The sequence below is a fragment of the Miscanthus floridulus genome, chromosome 10 (genome assembly GCF_019320115.1).
Source record: "Miscanthus floridulus cultivar M001 chromosome 10, ASM1932011v1, whole genome shotgun sequence".
In the NCBI taxonomy this organism is placed as follows: Eukaryota; Viridiplantae; Streptophyta; class Magnoliopsida; order Poales; family Poaceae; genus Miscanthus; species Miscanthus floridulus.
In genome coordinates, this window is record NC_089589.1 from 18,090,296 (window position 1) to 18,105,367 (window position 15,072).

Genomic DNA, 15,072 nt, shown 5'->3' on the forward strand with positions numbered 1-15,072 from the left:
AGTAGGGAGTATAAATAGTTCTCCTACTCGTCCAACTTAGCTCTCTTGCCCATTTGTTCAGCTAAGGAAACACTTTGTAGTGCAAGGGAGAGCAAGAGCCTAGTGGGGTGATTGAGATTTGATAATCCAAGATTAAGGACCTCATTAGTGCATAGAGAGTAGCAAGTGTGCATCCACCTTTCTCATTAGGCTTGTCTTGGTCAAGTGAGAGTTTGTGTTTGTTACTCTTGGTGATCGTCATCACCTAGATGGCTCGGTGGTGATTGGAAGCTTGATAATCATCCGGCAGAGCTTGTGGATGACCCAAATCATGGTGTAAGCGGTTGTGGGCGATTCACTGGGACGGAGTGTCAAAGAATCAGCCCGTAAAGAGCACTTGATCCTTGCGCGGATCAAGGGGAGCTACACCCTTGCGTGGGTGCTCCAACGAGGACTAGTGGGGAGTGGCGACTCTCCGATACCTCGAAAAAACATCGGCGCATTCATCTCCCTCTCTTTACTTTGAGCATTTACTTTTGAGCAATTTAATTCATGTCTTTACATTCTTAAAATTATCATGTTAGAGTAGGATTAAAACCTAGGATGCAAAATTTTTATACGGTAGAACAATAGAGAACACTTTTAGGCACTAGGGGTGAAATGGGCTAAATGTAGAGTTAATTATTGCAAAAAATTTTAGATTAGCCCAATTCAAAACCCCCTCTTGGATATCTTGATCCTTTCAGATAGGATGCCTTGTAGGAAGTAAATATTTTTGTGTTTTGCACGGGAGAAAGAATCTGGCAAAGTTGTACCGATTTGATATAAACTTCATAGGACATTGTTCTATTATTGCCAATATTAACTTATATTATAGATGACCACTTTCATAAAAGGATAAAATATAACATTTATATTCTCATTTCTCATATATATATATATATTCAATATCTTTTTTGACCTCGTTGCAATGCACGGACATATTTGCTAGTAAGATAAAATATGGGATATGAGATATAATAAAAGATCACAGGTATGTGTCTGTGTCCTATCCGGTTTCATCCCTACTGCAAAGTTAGAGGCCAAGGATGCCACGGAAGCCTTGATATCCACGCCTCTATCACATTAACGATGCAGTTAGATAACCCAGATCTGTTTGAATCCCTTTTTTGTTTGAGCATAGAGATTATTTCCCCGGCAGTTGGTCTCTTTGTTGGGTCCTTCTCCATGCAGTTCAGCCCAATTTTTATGCACAGTTTCACTTGCTGAAGGCAGTCCGCTTCAAGGTCTGGGCCGTACATGGATTTGATGTCGTCATCTTTTGTCAAATTTTGACGTAACTGTGAATTTGGAAATTAAGCAGATTTATTTATTGTTAAACATTGGGAGGAAAAGCATGTAAAATATGTAAAAAATACATATATAATATTTTCTTACATGGTTGATAAAATGCTGGGCATTTATGTCTGCGTTGTAACTGTGTGGGCACACCTTTCCTGTCACGATTTCCAGTACTATAATGCCGAAACTATATATATCTGCCTTTGTTGATACCTTTTTGTGTTCAAGGTACTCGGGTGCTATGTAGCCACTACAAGAAAAAAAGCTCCATGACGTAAATAATCTTACTATTACTAATTAGAGGCCCAACAGAACCTACACGTTAATCCTCATAAGATGCGCTAGAAAAAAGATAAATACTAAAAATTCTCATATTAATGGCCATCAAATAAAAAACCCGAGCCATCTATAACCATTGAATCTATTTTATTTTCTATAAAATTACCCACCTACCATTATAAATAAAAATATATTTTTGAAGGAAAAAAAGTTTGACCATTTGGAAAGAATCTTGCTCGACGACAATTAGTTAATAAAATAGTCACCGTCACAAGGAATTGCATTATTAAAATATTATATCTATTGTACCATGTTCAGAATTAGTCATCAAAATATCGGTATTAATAGAACAAAATATCTGTGTTATTAAAATATCATTTTACTAGCATTCATAATAAGTTAGTAAAATATCAGATAAGTCTTATTGATCAAATTCACTTGGCAACGTATTAATTAGATATAATATCTGTAGTACCCATCATGTCCCATTAGTTAATCTATTAAAAAAACCTGATGGAAGGTTAATATGTTAATAAAAAAATCAGAGGCAATATTTAGATGCTATCAAATAAGATACGTGTGTGCTGCACGACTTCTTTATATTATATATAAATAAAGAGGAGTCAATTTTCCTCAACCACGCAGAAACTGAAATTAACACTCCAAATTTAAATCTAATTATGCACTTCTGCCATTTATGAACTATAATTCAAAATAACCCCTAATCTTATATCCAAATTATCTATATTTATCATTATATGAAAGATAATGTAAAGTATCATTTGAGTTTGTATCCAATTTACCCACATATGTCATTAACAAAAATTATATAAAGTAAAACGTTTGATTAAATAAATAAATACATCTCTAAATGCACGTGTAAATACAATAAATAAATTAATAGCAATTGTTATTTAAAATAAGTTTATCATGCATCTACTAAAATTTTGTGTTATATCAATACTGGTAATCTATTTTATGAAATAAAAAATAACTCTATTTGTATGAGTAAATACTAATATAATTAAGCTATTACAACAAATAAATCAATAACCATCGTAGTTTAAATAAGTTTATACATTGAATAGCATCAATACTAACAATCTAATTTTAAGGGTTCTATGTTTTTGTAAAACAATAGTTTTACACAATAATTAATTCTATTATATGATAAATTTAACATCGTGATTGTTGTAGTCCGAGCTGTTATGACCTTCTGTGCATTGTAATAGCAAGAGTGTAGCCTACAATCTACATTGTTTTCTAAATAAATTAAAAATAGAAATTCTGATAACACGTTGATAAACAAATACGTTAACCATCGGCTAACCGATATTAAAAAAATCTACGTATTCATCATGAGGACATGCAATTAATAACGTGACCCAGCATCTCACAAAAATCTCTAAAACATACTGCCACCAGCCAAAAATATATGTCAAAGCTATATCTATATATAAGGCCAGTCTAAATGTAGATTTCACGAGAGTTTTATGGTATTAAATAAGCTAATGCGATATAATATAGATAAAGATGGAGATGATCAAAGCTTCATTGGATGAAATGAGTTTCATAGGGGAGAAACTTATCTTCACAGTTCCATACACAAAGTCTTGGAAACTAGGACACGAAAGTCCCCCTAAGACTGGCCTAACTAACTAATCTTTCTTCCTGATTTGGCCAAAAGAATTTGAAAAATAAATTCGGTGGCATGGAATCTAATCCCACTAACAAATGCAGACTACAAGCAAACACCTTCAAGGCTTCAATGGCACGTTGATGCACAATGTCATCATGCAACCTTCAAAAGCATAAACTACAACAATAATGACACGATAAACAAGGTAATTCACTAATACTCCTTTCTGCACATGTAACCCTTCCGTAAGAGAGAGAGAGAGAGAGAGAGAGAGAGAGAGAGAGAGAGAGAGAGAGAGAGCAAAAGCTACGTCGGAGAACATCTCAAACCTAGGAAGTCATTTACACTAACGACATGATTATGAAAGAAGTGGCACAACATCTAACCCGGATGGAAACATAATAATGTTACCACCTCCTTTTCAAGAGCGCAATAATTACATATAAAATAATTTCAAAGATGCAAAGGCAATGTGTTAAGGAATTCAGAGCAACGACTTAATTAACTCAGCGACATCCATTCATGAAGCAAAAGATGAGAAACCAACAAAAGACAAGCCAAACATCAATGCTATGGACTTAGAAAGTAACCTCAAAAATTTCATCCAACAAATCAATGAAAGACTACTATTTGTGAAAACAATTGAAGGTACACATAAATATCCAATACTCAATCATGTTATTAATTTTTTATTTCTAGGTGAACTAACCTTTTAAAATTGTTTATCATATCCACACGGTTCAATTCCTACGTAGGGAAGCCTAACACGCCCATACACTGCATAAAGTCAGCCATAATAGGGAACAAAACAAATGAAGGAAAAGAAAACACCTAACCGTGAAATCAAACTAATGTTACATGTTTAGTTGGTCCATGACAATCTCTCTCGATCATGCCAATGCCAATTCTATACATGTTTATAACTCTAGATTCAAATATAAGTTAATTATATGAAGTAAATTTATTAGTTAATACATATTAAATAAGAATCTATATTGCTTAAGTGTCTCAACGTTAGCCCGTGCACAGGTTGATGGACTAGTAAGTATAATGCAAATGTACATATATTTTATGTCGGAAAGAACTATAATATACTGCCACAGTTTAACAATAAGAAGAGGAGATAAGTCAAAATAAGGATAAAAGAGTTGAGATTAGTAACCCTCGCTACTATATAAAGCACTGACCACCCAACCTTTCTCAAATCGCAGCGAACAAATGCAGAAACAAAGTAAAGATTAAACCCACTTCAATATTTCTTTAACAAATTAAAGTTAGAAATAGTTTCTGAAACATAGATCAACAGAATGAAAAATGGAAATAATTTTTATCTCTAAGTGTTAGTTTAATAGTTCCTTAAAACCTACTGACAGTCTCAATAACTTATTAGTTTGATAATTTCATTATCAAGTTTGATAAATTCTGAAATCTAGCTAGCTAAATAATTTCTGCCTCAAAAGGACCTACATTTGGGAGGTTCTTAATATGTTACATTAATTCTAAAAACCTGGTTTTATACCTCCTCAGTCTTGGAATACTATAAGTAATTCTGAGTTTGTCCTAAGCCAAACAATCCTATGTTTAAACAAGTTTATAAAAAAGAATAATAATATTTATGATATCAAATGAGCATCATTAAACATATTATGAAATATATTTTCATAGCTAGCTTTTTCATATGGTATATGTTAATACACTTCTCAATAGACTTAGTCAAATGGAAATCTTTTGATGAGTTAACGAACTAAGATTTCCTTATACTTCAGGACAGATGTACTAATGAAGAAAAACTAAATGCGTCTTTTAAACCAAATAAGTTCCAAATCTGTTGCAAGGCAAATAAGTTCAAGAAAGCATATTCAGTAAAGTTAATGAGCTTACGGTGTTCCAGTAGCCTTGGAAGCAATGATATAAACTTGTTCGAGATTGAAGAACCTTGACAATCCAAAATCAGCAAGTTTAGGAACCATGTCACTGCCAAGTAATATATTTGCTGGTTTTAAGTCCAAATGCACGATCTGAATATCCTTCTGACCCTCGTGAAGGCAATGTAAGCCTTCGCAAATACCTTCTATTATTTTATATCGCATATGCCAATTGAGTTTATCTGCAAAGGATCGGAGTAATTTGTAAATTATTAATTCTATAGAAAAATGTGTTGTATAATTTGTCATTTGCCATGCGTACTTAGATAAAAGGAGGCGGCTCTCCAAATTTGGTAATATAGTTGGGTTCTAGTTCCCATTATTAAAACAAACTTGTGTTGGGATATTCATTTCAGTATTAATAATGAGAAGGAAAACCTAAAATCAGGGACATGTGTCACTACTACAGAGTAGGCCTTCACAACTGGACACACGGGTCTGGTTGGCTGAGAACAAGATCTTATGCTACTAATGAAGAACGGTTCATGTCAGAAACGTACCAGTTATGATGCATCCGGTGTCTATCACAATGGATTTGTAACGCTCTCCATTTCTGAAGGTCCTCTTAACATAATTGGGGTTGTGTCACTTCTGTGCAGAATTTTGTGGAAACACTATTTAATATAATATTATGATAAATTAAGGTCTAATTTTCTAACTACATTGAAAGGGCGGAGAATTAGATTTTGTAGTAATTTGCATTATATTTTCAGACATATTACCCACTTGTTTCACTGCAAAGATATGCCAAAGCTTCGTTCTCTGGAGAAAACTCAGTGTTGCTTTATTCGGAAGACATTGTTGTTATCTTAAGTTTGGCTTGTTTCAGTTCTGTCAAGACTAACCTTCTGCCCGATTCGCCAAATCACACGAAGACTTCTGTGATTGTCCTAATATCTTTGTATCCTAATTTGTTGTGAGGCAAGGTGGTCAGGATGGAGCCTTTTCTCCATTTGGTGTGACAGACAAATTTTGGCTCAAATGTGGGACACGACCTGCGGCGCCCATGACTTCCTCCTCTTGCGGCCTAGTGATGCCAAGTGTGGTCTTGACGTAATTACAGAACTAATGCAAACAATTAGTTTCATATACTTTTGTCGTGTTTCTATGCTTGGATGGCATGGGGCTACGACAAAAATATTCGTTTCTATGTAACTTTGGTTGGGTTCCTAGACTTATTGAAAGTGGTTGTCTATTTCCAATTTTAGAGGAAAAGTGAGAAACCTAAATTGTCTATGATCATGTTATCACATTTTTATGCCACCTAATTTTAGTATCTACAATCGACTACATGAGTTTCTATGATCAGAATCAACACACAAACTTGTTTTGATTAAAATCTTACCGAAGCAAAGATTTCTCTATTTTATGCTTACACTCATTAGATTCTACTAGCAAATTTGCCCATGGATAACAACGGTAAAAATATAGAAGTAAAAAATAATTCTAACAACCATAAAATCATCAAAAATGATTTTATTAACAACACAAAGGCTATAATCCCGTATAAACTTGTCGTGGATCCATAAGACAGATTTTTAGAGGCCAGCACTAACTTAAATTGAAGCTTGATCATAATATGACTGTTCAAATAATGCATCAGTTTATAGGCAAACAAACTCTAAAAGAAATTATTCATAATGGAAAATTTTGATTAGGCCAAGACATCGGAGCCTTGGCCAACACTAAAAAAGTATTGGCTAGACGTTTGGTTATTACGAACCTTGACATATTTATTCACTCACCACACATATTTAGTGCTGGCCAGTCTACCTTCTGGATCCACATATTCATGTGAAAAATAAAAAACAATGCGTCCTAGGTACGGATGATATGGTATATATATTAAGAAAAAGCATGGGCCAGTAGGTTCGCATGCAACGGCTGGAATCTAAACATATAATAGCTAATATTTAGCTACAGCTAACAATTTTAGTCTAACTAATTAAAAAATAATCATACTCCCGTCATATTTGCAGACATAAGTGGAACAACCACCTGCTCCACATATTTGCAGTCCACCGCACAACACTCACCAGCTCTCTTTCCTCTCATCACTCTCACAGCTCACGATCAAGGCATCATCACTGATGCTCCTCCTCTCTCCATCTTCACATTTCTCAAGTCTCTCCCTCACCAGCGTTTGGATCCAGAAGCTGGCAATGTGCATACACCAGAACCCAGGATGAGCTGCAGCGTGCGCATGCTCTAGCGCCTGGATCCTACCATGGGGCTCAGCCTATACGTACCGGTGCTCGCGACGAATCAAACTATCAGAGTAGGGTGGTGGAGGTGCTGGTAGTCGTCACACAGGGTGGTCAAGGTTCCAGCGGATGGCGCAGGATGATGGGATCTGCACCTTCCTCCTTGTGAGGTGGACGAATCGAAGTCTGACGTGCCGGGTCTGGCCCTTCCTCCTCGCGAGGGCCAGGCGCGTGGATCGGCGGCCAGCAGGCCAGATCAAAGTCCAGGTGCCCGTAGGTAGAGCTCTTCACGGCCACGCTCCCCTTCTTTACCGAGATGGAGTTCCTCACGGCTGGAGTGGGCAAACCGGCGAGTACGCGGATTTAGTGGGATAAGCTCCCTTATTGGAGGAGGCGGCGGCCGGCGCCGTGTGCATCTCGAGCGGCCTCCAGCAAGGGCTAGTTGTGTTTGGCTGCTAGATCCATGAGACCACGACTGGCATGGTCGGATTGATGGTCCTTCCGGGCGGACCGGTACCGAAGTAAGCGGATATGATGTGGCTCCTTGACATTTTGGTCCAGCGGCACAGGGTTTGATGTCGACTCCAGACGACATGTGGGCTTCGTTTTGGAGTTTTATTTTATTTGAGCTGTTACTTATATTCTTTTGGGGACTTTCAATTCTTGTCTTGGCGTAGCTTGTTAGATTTCTTTTTCGTCTTGTCTTGGTGGTTCACTGATTGGAAACATGACTTGATATTTCTTATATCTTGGATCCTTTCTCTCCTAGTCTTTTCTGCCTTCCAAGATATTGTTGGTTCTTGTTCTTGTTCAATAGCTTACGCCATTACTTTATGATCCTGTGGAGATTTGGGAAGGCGGTAACAGTGCGGAATTTGTGGTTGCGGGAAGGCAGACGACAGCAACGGAAGCAAGGCTCGCTCGTGTCAATTTCCACGGGAGTCCCTCATGGAACTGTCTGAGAGGTGGGGGCATGATTGCGAGTGCGAAAGGCAGTGATTTAAGAATGAGGCAGAATTTTTGGCTCTTCATTGTTAGGTATAGATACATGAAAAATGGATTGTCATTCCTCACTTTTCTCTATAGTTTCAAATTTTCTGTGATCAGGTCAATGAATTTTTATGTCACTAACTACTAGTTTTTTATACTCATCTAAATCAAAAGCATGATAAGCTGAGTCAAAGCAGATCGTACTCAAATTTCAAATTCTAGTGAAAAAGCATGCAACTTAAGTTTTCTACGACAGTGTCACCCAATTTCTATACTACCAACTTTCATTATTTATACCTAAACACATGAGTTTATATGAGTAGAGTCGTCACATGAAGTTGACATGATTCAATTTCAAATTTTTGAGAAAACCAAGAAATTTAAAATTACTATAAAGGTGTGTCGGTGTTTCGAGTAAATACCAACGAGTAAATTTGTATTATTGCGTGTCTGGCCTGGATGGTGTGCTAAGAAGGCACAAGGTTTATACTGGTTCGGGCAGAATGTCCCTACGTCCAGTTCGTGGATGTTGCTCGTGTTACTAGCACTGAAAAGTTCATAGTAGGGGTTACAAACGGGCGATAGAGGGACAAGTCCCAAGTCTCTAATGGAAAGATCGAATGGGAGCCGAGAGCTCGGTCGCTATCCAGCTATGTGTTCGAGGTTCGATGCTAGTGGTTCTGCTATGATGCGGTGTGGTGTGCGATGCGGTGAACTGCCCCCTCTTTAGTGTGACGCCCTGCTTTCCCTTTTATAGGCCAAAGGAAAGCACATGTTACAAAATGGGAGAAAACAGGAGGAGAGGCGGAGGAAGTCCTTCAGGGTCGCCGGCCTCTCTTTTCCTGCATGCGGGTCCTGCTGACATGGCAAGAGGCGACATGGACAGCCCCACGCCGGGTGCCTGTCCGCTGACACTGCCATGCCCTGGCGTTGTCAGCGGGTCGTAACGTCCCGCTCCACCCCGACGGAAGGTGCGGCGAACCAGCGTGCTGGTCAGTGGTCATACAGGGAGTGGGCAGCATAGTGACCACGCGTCCATCACTGTGGGCGATGTGAGTCCCCTGGAATGACATGTCGTGGGGACGGGTCGTGCTGAGACGTGACTGCTCCCTGCACGATGTTAGAAGTTTGACCTTGAGTAGTACTTTTTGGCCCGTAGCGGTTGGCGGCGGCGTGAGCTTTTGTTAGGAACCAGCCCTCAGACGTTGATGAGGCGGAGCCAGCCCTCGAACGTGGGGCGAGACGGAGCCAGCCCTCGGACGTCGGGCGAGGCGGAGCCAGCCCTCGGGGGTCGGACGAGGCGGAGCCAACCCTTAGACGTCAGCCGAGGCGGAGCCAACCCTCGGGGGTCGGGCGAGGCGGAGCCCACGGCCTCAGTGTCCACCGAGGCGAAGCCAACCCTCGGGGCTCGGACGAGGCAGAGCCCATGGCCTCGGTGTTCGGATGAGGCGGAGCCCAGCAAGAGATGTAGTCGCGCTCTTGACCGCTCGGATGAATCAACGTTGATGGTTATCAGCTCCTCCTTTTCGGATACCCTAGTATTGGTCCCTAACAAAGTGTCTATAGATTTCTATACTACCAAATTTTAGTATTCATACAGGAGTGCAGTCAGAACCTTCACACGAACATGTCGTGATTTAAATTTTAAACTTTAGATAAGAAGATAACAGTGTTTGAATTGGATTCTTCGTTGAAATTTATCATGAAAAAATAGAAGAGGATTGAATTGGGTTGCATGCATTCATCTATTTGGTTGTGCCAGGTGGGAGTGAGAAAGCATCCATCTATCAGGTGGGAGTGAGAGCAGCTTCTTTACATAGGGAGGTTTCTATGCTTGGTAACAAAGGTTTTTACCACGGCGAACACTGGTTTCATTGCTTCCACACAGGTGCTTCTTGGATCGGAGGGACCCCGTGATGCGCTAGCTAGGAATGGCCTGGGCTACTAATATGACTATCTGTGAGGGGCTCCAAATAACTATGGGAAGTCCTGGCTCTCAATAAAGTGACACTCTACATGTGTGTCTATATATATGTATATACTTATGTATGTATGTATGTATGTAGGTAGGTAGGTACGTATGTAGATATATATACCTATCTAGATATACATATGTATACATGTCCTATATGTATATATAGATATGTGTACGTGTTATATATATTATATATTTATGTATGTATGTATATATGTATGTGTGTGTATATATATCAAAGAAATAGTAGTGAAAGAACTGGAGGATATAACATACCATAAATTATCTTCTCAAGGCTTCCTTCAGGCATATACTCGTAACACAATAACCTTTCTTGAATATCTTCGCGGACAGGTGGATCATCCTTGTTCTTACCATGAGACAGTATTTCCCGTATTTCATCACAGTAACCTATGAGCCGTACTATATTCCTGTGCTGGATTCGGCTCAGGTTTTGAACCTCATTTTCAAACTGTTTCGGTGATATACCTATTTTTTCTTTAAGCCTCTTCACGGCCATCGCTCCCATGTTACCATGTGGTATTCCCTGCTTAACTTGTTAAGTTTAAAAAAGGCCAAGGGGAAGGAAACATTCGAACGGCAAGAAAAAGGATGCTATCTCAATCATACCTCATAAACAAATCCAAATCCACCTTCCCCACGTAGGCGTCCCGAACTGAAGCTTTGTGTGATGTCATTCAGGAATTTAAACGAAAACAACTGTGGCATACCAATTTCTGGAATGCATATAAACCTTCATGTTAGCAATACATAGCATATATATGCTCACCCAACTCACAACTGACGTAATAACAGACAAACAGTTCCCCATGGTTACGACGACGATAGACATTTGCTATTTGTGGATTCTAACTGTTGGAGTATGAGAGTATGTGTATTAGGCCCATGAGGCCCATGTATGACCAATATACATTGCTACCCTTCTAGGGTTAGCCCAATAAGGAAATCACAACTCTAGCATGGTATAGAGCCTTCAGAGCCTGGCTTTCCTCCTCCCCTTCCCCAGCCGCCAGGCGTCGCCGGCCGATTTCTTGCCGCCGCCATGGCTGGCCGCCCTCCCCCTCCCTCCCCAACCTACTTCCAGGCTTTCCCCTCCCTTCCCTACCCGTCCTGGGCCCAGCGCGCGGGCGCCGGCCTCCCTGCCGCGGACGCGGATGGCCCAGCCGCCGCCGCGGTCGCTGCGGGCGCGGGCGCGGGTGCCGGCGCGGCCGCGGGCGCGGGTGCCGGCGCGGGAGCGGCGTGCGGGCGCCCGGGCGTGGCCGCCGCCTGCTGGCGCGGTCCCCCTGCTGCCGCGTGCGTGGCCAGCGTCACCGTCGGCCCCGGTCCGGTGGGCATGCCTCTGGGCGCGCGTGCGAAGGCTGCCCTGCCGCGGGCGCGGGAGCAGCCTGGCACTGCCCTGCGCCCGGGCGGGGCTTGTTAGCCTGGCCGCTGCCGCGCCGCTGCTGCGGCAGACAGCCACCGCCGCTGCCGCTGGGGGTGGCGGGGGAGAAACCTGGAGTCTTTCTTCTTCCCCGCTTCCGCCTCCGCTGCCGCCCCCTGCCCCTCTCCAGACGGCAGGGGCCAGCTCCGCTCTCGCCGCTGCTCTCGTGGCTGCACGGGCTGCTGCTGCTGACAGCCAGGCCCGGGTGCGGGCGGCCGCCCTCGCTTTGGAGCGCGAGCGCGACGCAGCTGATGCCCTGGCCCGCCAGATCGCTGAGGCGGAGCAGCTCCTCGTCCTCCCTACATCCTACGACACCGCGGCCACCTCCTCCGGCTCGACGGGTCACCGCGCGTCTCACACCACGGTCATCTGGCACGACCCGGCCGACCCGCACGTCGCTCAGCTCCACTACTAGGCCGGGGGTGTCCAGAACATCCGACTCCTCGTCCCGGTCGTCCTCGAACCTGAGTCGCCCTCTTACGCCCGCTGGAGGGACCTGGTTCTTCTCACCCTCCGCCGCTACGCCCTCGACGACCACGTCCTAGTCGACGCCTCGGTCGCAGTCCAGACCTCATCGTGGCTGCGCCTGGACAGCGTCGTCCTCTCCTGGATCATCGGGACGATCTCCCTGGACCTCCACGACCTCGTCCGCAACTCTGCTGACGCTCGCCGGGCCTGGCTTGCACTCGAGGGCCAGTTTCTGGGCAATGCCGAAGCCCGGGCCCTGCGTCTCGATGCGAGCTTCCGCACCTTCGTCCAGGGTGACCTCTCCGTTGGCGACTTCTGCCGGCGCATGAAGAGCATGGCGGACTCCCTCGGCGACCTTGGCTGGCCCGTGGAGGACCGCATCCTGGTCCTCAATGTCCTCCGCGGGCTCAGTGACCGCTACGCCCACCTCCGGACGTGGATCACCCGGCAGAGGCCCTTTCCCTCCTTCCTGCAGGTCCGCGACGACCTTGTCATGGAGGAGCTCACTCAGGGCGTCCAGCCAGGGTCCACCTCCACGCCAGGGTCCTCGTCTTCCTCGACTGCCCTGGCCGCTACTCCTCCGGCGCGTTCCCTCGCTCCACCGCCGTCGTCGCTTCTTGGTTCTCCTCCCCCCGGGCCGGGCGGGGGTGGAGGGGGCCGTGGCGGCCGCCGTCGCCGTGGAGGGGGACGTGGGGGCCGCGGAAGCCACCACACACCAGTGCAGTCGCCCTCCGGAGCCCCTACGCCCGCGAATCCACGGGGTGCACCCTCGCCCTCCTTCCACAACCCGTGGTCGGGGCGCATCTACATGTGGCCCTTCCCGGCTCCAGGCGGAGAGCCTCGCCCACCAGCAGCCTTGCTCACTGGAGCTCCTCCAGGGTTTCACTGCCCATCTTCGTGGGTGCCACCTCCCGACATCTTGCCCGGGCCTGTCGGTTGGAACCCGGCGGCCTTGGCCAGATCCTTCAGCACCATGGCCCTGACACCGCCTGCTGGTACCGACTGGATTGCCGATTCGGGTGCCACTTACCACACTACTCCAGACCCTGGTATACTCTCTTCTATTCACCCTCCTTCTTCCTCTCATCCTTCGTCCATCATGGTCGCGAATGGTTCATGTATTCCAGTTACGTCCGTGGGGGCCGCCGGCACTCATGGTTCCTTTCGTCTTCCTGACATTCTTGTTGCACCCTCTATGGTTCACAACCTTCTTTCTATTCGTCGTTTTACAGCTGACAATTCTTGTTCTGTTGAATTTGACTCTTCTGGTCTTACTGTGAAGGATTTGGCTTCCCGGCGTCCTCTTCTCCGATGTGACAGCACGGGACCCCTTTACACCCTTCGGTTTCCGGCGTCTGCTTCCTCTTCGTCGCCGTCTACTTTGTCAGCTGCCTTCGCCGCCACTCCTTCTTCCACCACTTGGCACCGTCGCCTTGGCCATCCTGGACGTGATGCTCTGACGCAGCTTAGTCGCAGTTCCGACATTGGTTGTACTCGGGCTCACGATGAGCACTTGTGTCATGCGTGCCAGCTGGGCCGTCATGTTCGTCTCCCCTTTTGTTCTTCTTCTTCACATGCTACGCATGTGTTTGATCTTGTACACTGCGACCTATGGACATCTCCTGTCATCAGCATTTCTGGGTATAAATACTATCTTGTGGTGGTTGACGATTTCTCGCATTATTCGTGGACTTTCCCTTTGCGTGCGAAGTCGGATACTTTCACCACTCTTCTCCACTTTTTCGCCTGGGTGTCTACTCAGTTCGGCCTCACCATCAAGGCCGTCCAGTGTGACAATGGCCGTGAGTTCGATAACGGCACCTCCCGTGCCTTCTTCCTCTCTCACGGTGTCCAGCTGCGCATGTCTTGCCCGTATACCTCCTCCCAGAACGGCAAGGCCGAGCGCATGATTCGCACCACGAACGACACCATGCGCACCCTTCTGCTCCAGGCGTCGCTACCTGCTCGCTTCTGGGCAGAGAGTCTGCACACCTCCACCTATCTCCTTAACCGCCTTCCTTCCGCTGCCTGCCCGGCTCCCACACCACACCACGCTCTCTTCGGTACCCCTCCTCGGTATGACCACCTTCGTGTCTTCGGGTGTGCGTGTTACCCTAACACCACTGCCACCGCTCCCCACAAGCTAGCTCCCCGTTCCACTCTGTGTGTCTTCCTTGGGTACTCCCCGGATCATAAGGGGTACCGGTGCTTTGACCTCACCTCCCGTCGGGTCATCATCTCTCGCCATGTGGTGTTTGATGAGTCTGTCTTCCCCTTCACCACCACCACCCCATCTCCCACCCCCGATCCGGACCCCTTCTCTTTGTTTCCCACTGACACGGTGGTCCAGCCACTTTTACCGCTGTCTCCTGCAGGTACTGCTTCCCCGTGCCCCTCGCCGGGCCCGTGCCCCCGCTCGCCACCCACCAGTGACACCCCTGGCCCTGCGCCCTGCCCGGGTCCGGAGGCGTCGCCCTCCGGAGCTGCTCCTGCCCCTACGTCCGCAGCGGGTACGGGGACGCTGCCTGTCGCACCTCCTGCGCGTTTCGCCCAGCCGGTGCACGTCTACCGGCGCCGTGTGCCGGCGGCACCGCTGCCTCCGGCATCACCGGGGTCCCCTTCTCCACTGGTGACGCCTACACCACCGGTGGCCCCTTCTCCGCCGGCGACCCCTACACCGCCGCCGCCGCCTCAGGCTGCCCGTGTCGTGTCGCCGGTGTACCACCCGCAACTCCTTCACCGACACCCGCGGCATGTTCACCCTATGGTGACGCGACACGCGGCTGGAACCCTGCGGCCCCGGGCTCTCGCGACGATGCCCGACGACCCGC

General features: G+C 45.6%; 1 protein-coding gene across 5 annotated transcripts in view; it reads right to left on the reverse strand.

Annotated features, from left to right (window-relative positions):
• Positions 1–873: 873 nt before the first annotated feature.
• Positions 874–15,072, reverse strand: part of LOC136486314 (uncharacterized) — a 53,673-nt gene continuing 39,474 nt past the window's right edge. For 4 of the 5 annotated variants that reach the window (XM_066483182.1, XM_066483184.1, XM_066483181.1 and 1 more), the window contains exons 12-16: positions 10,963–11,069; positions 10,609–10,879; positions 5,120–5,345; positions 1,417–1,570; positions 874–1,319 (exon numbers count right to left, since the gene is read on the reverse strand). In XM_066483182.1, coding sequence (XP_066339279.1) covers positions 1,044–1,319; positions 1,417–1,570; positions 5,120–5,345; positions 10,609–10,879; positions 10,963–11,069 — 1,034 coding nt within the window. In that variant the 3' untranslated portion in view covers positions 874–1,043. Of the gene's footprint in view, positions 1,320–1,416; positions 1,571–5,119; positions 5,346–5,663; positions 5,755–10,608; positions 10,880–10,962; positions 11,070–15,072 lie in introns of those variants that run through there. The other variant, XR_010766770.1, reaches the window with a different exon arrangement.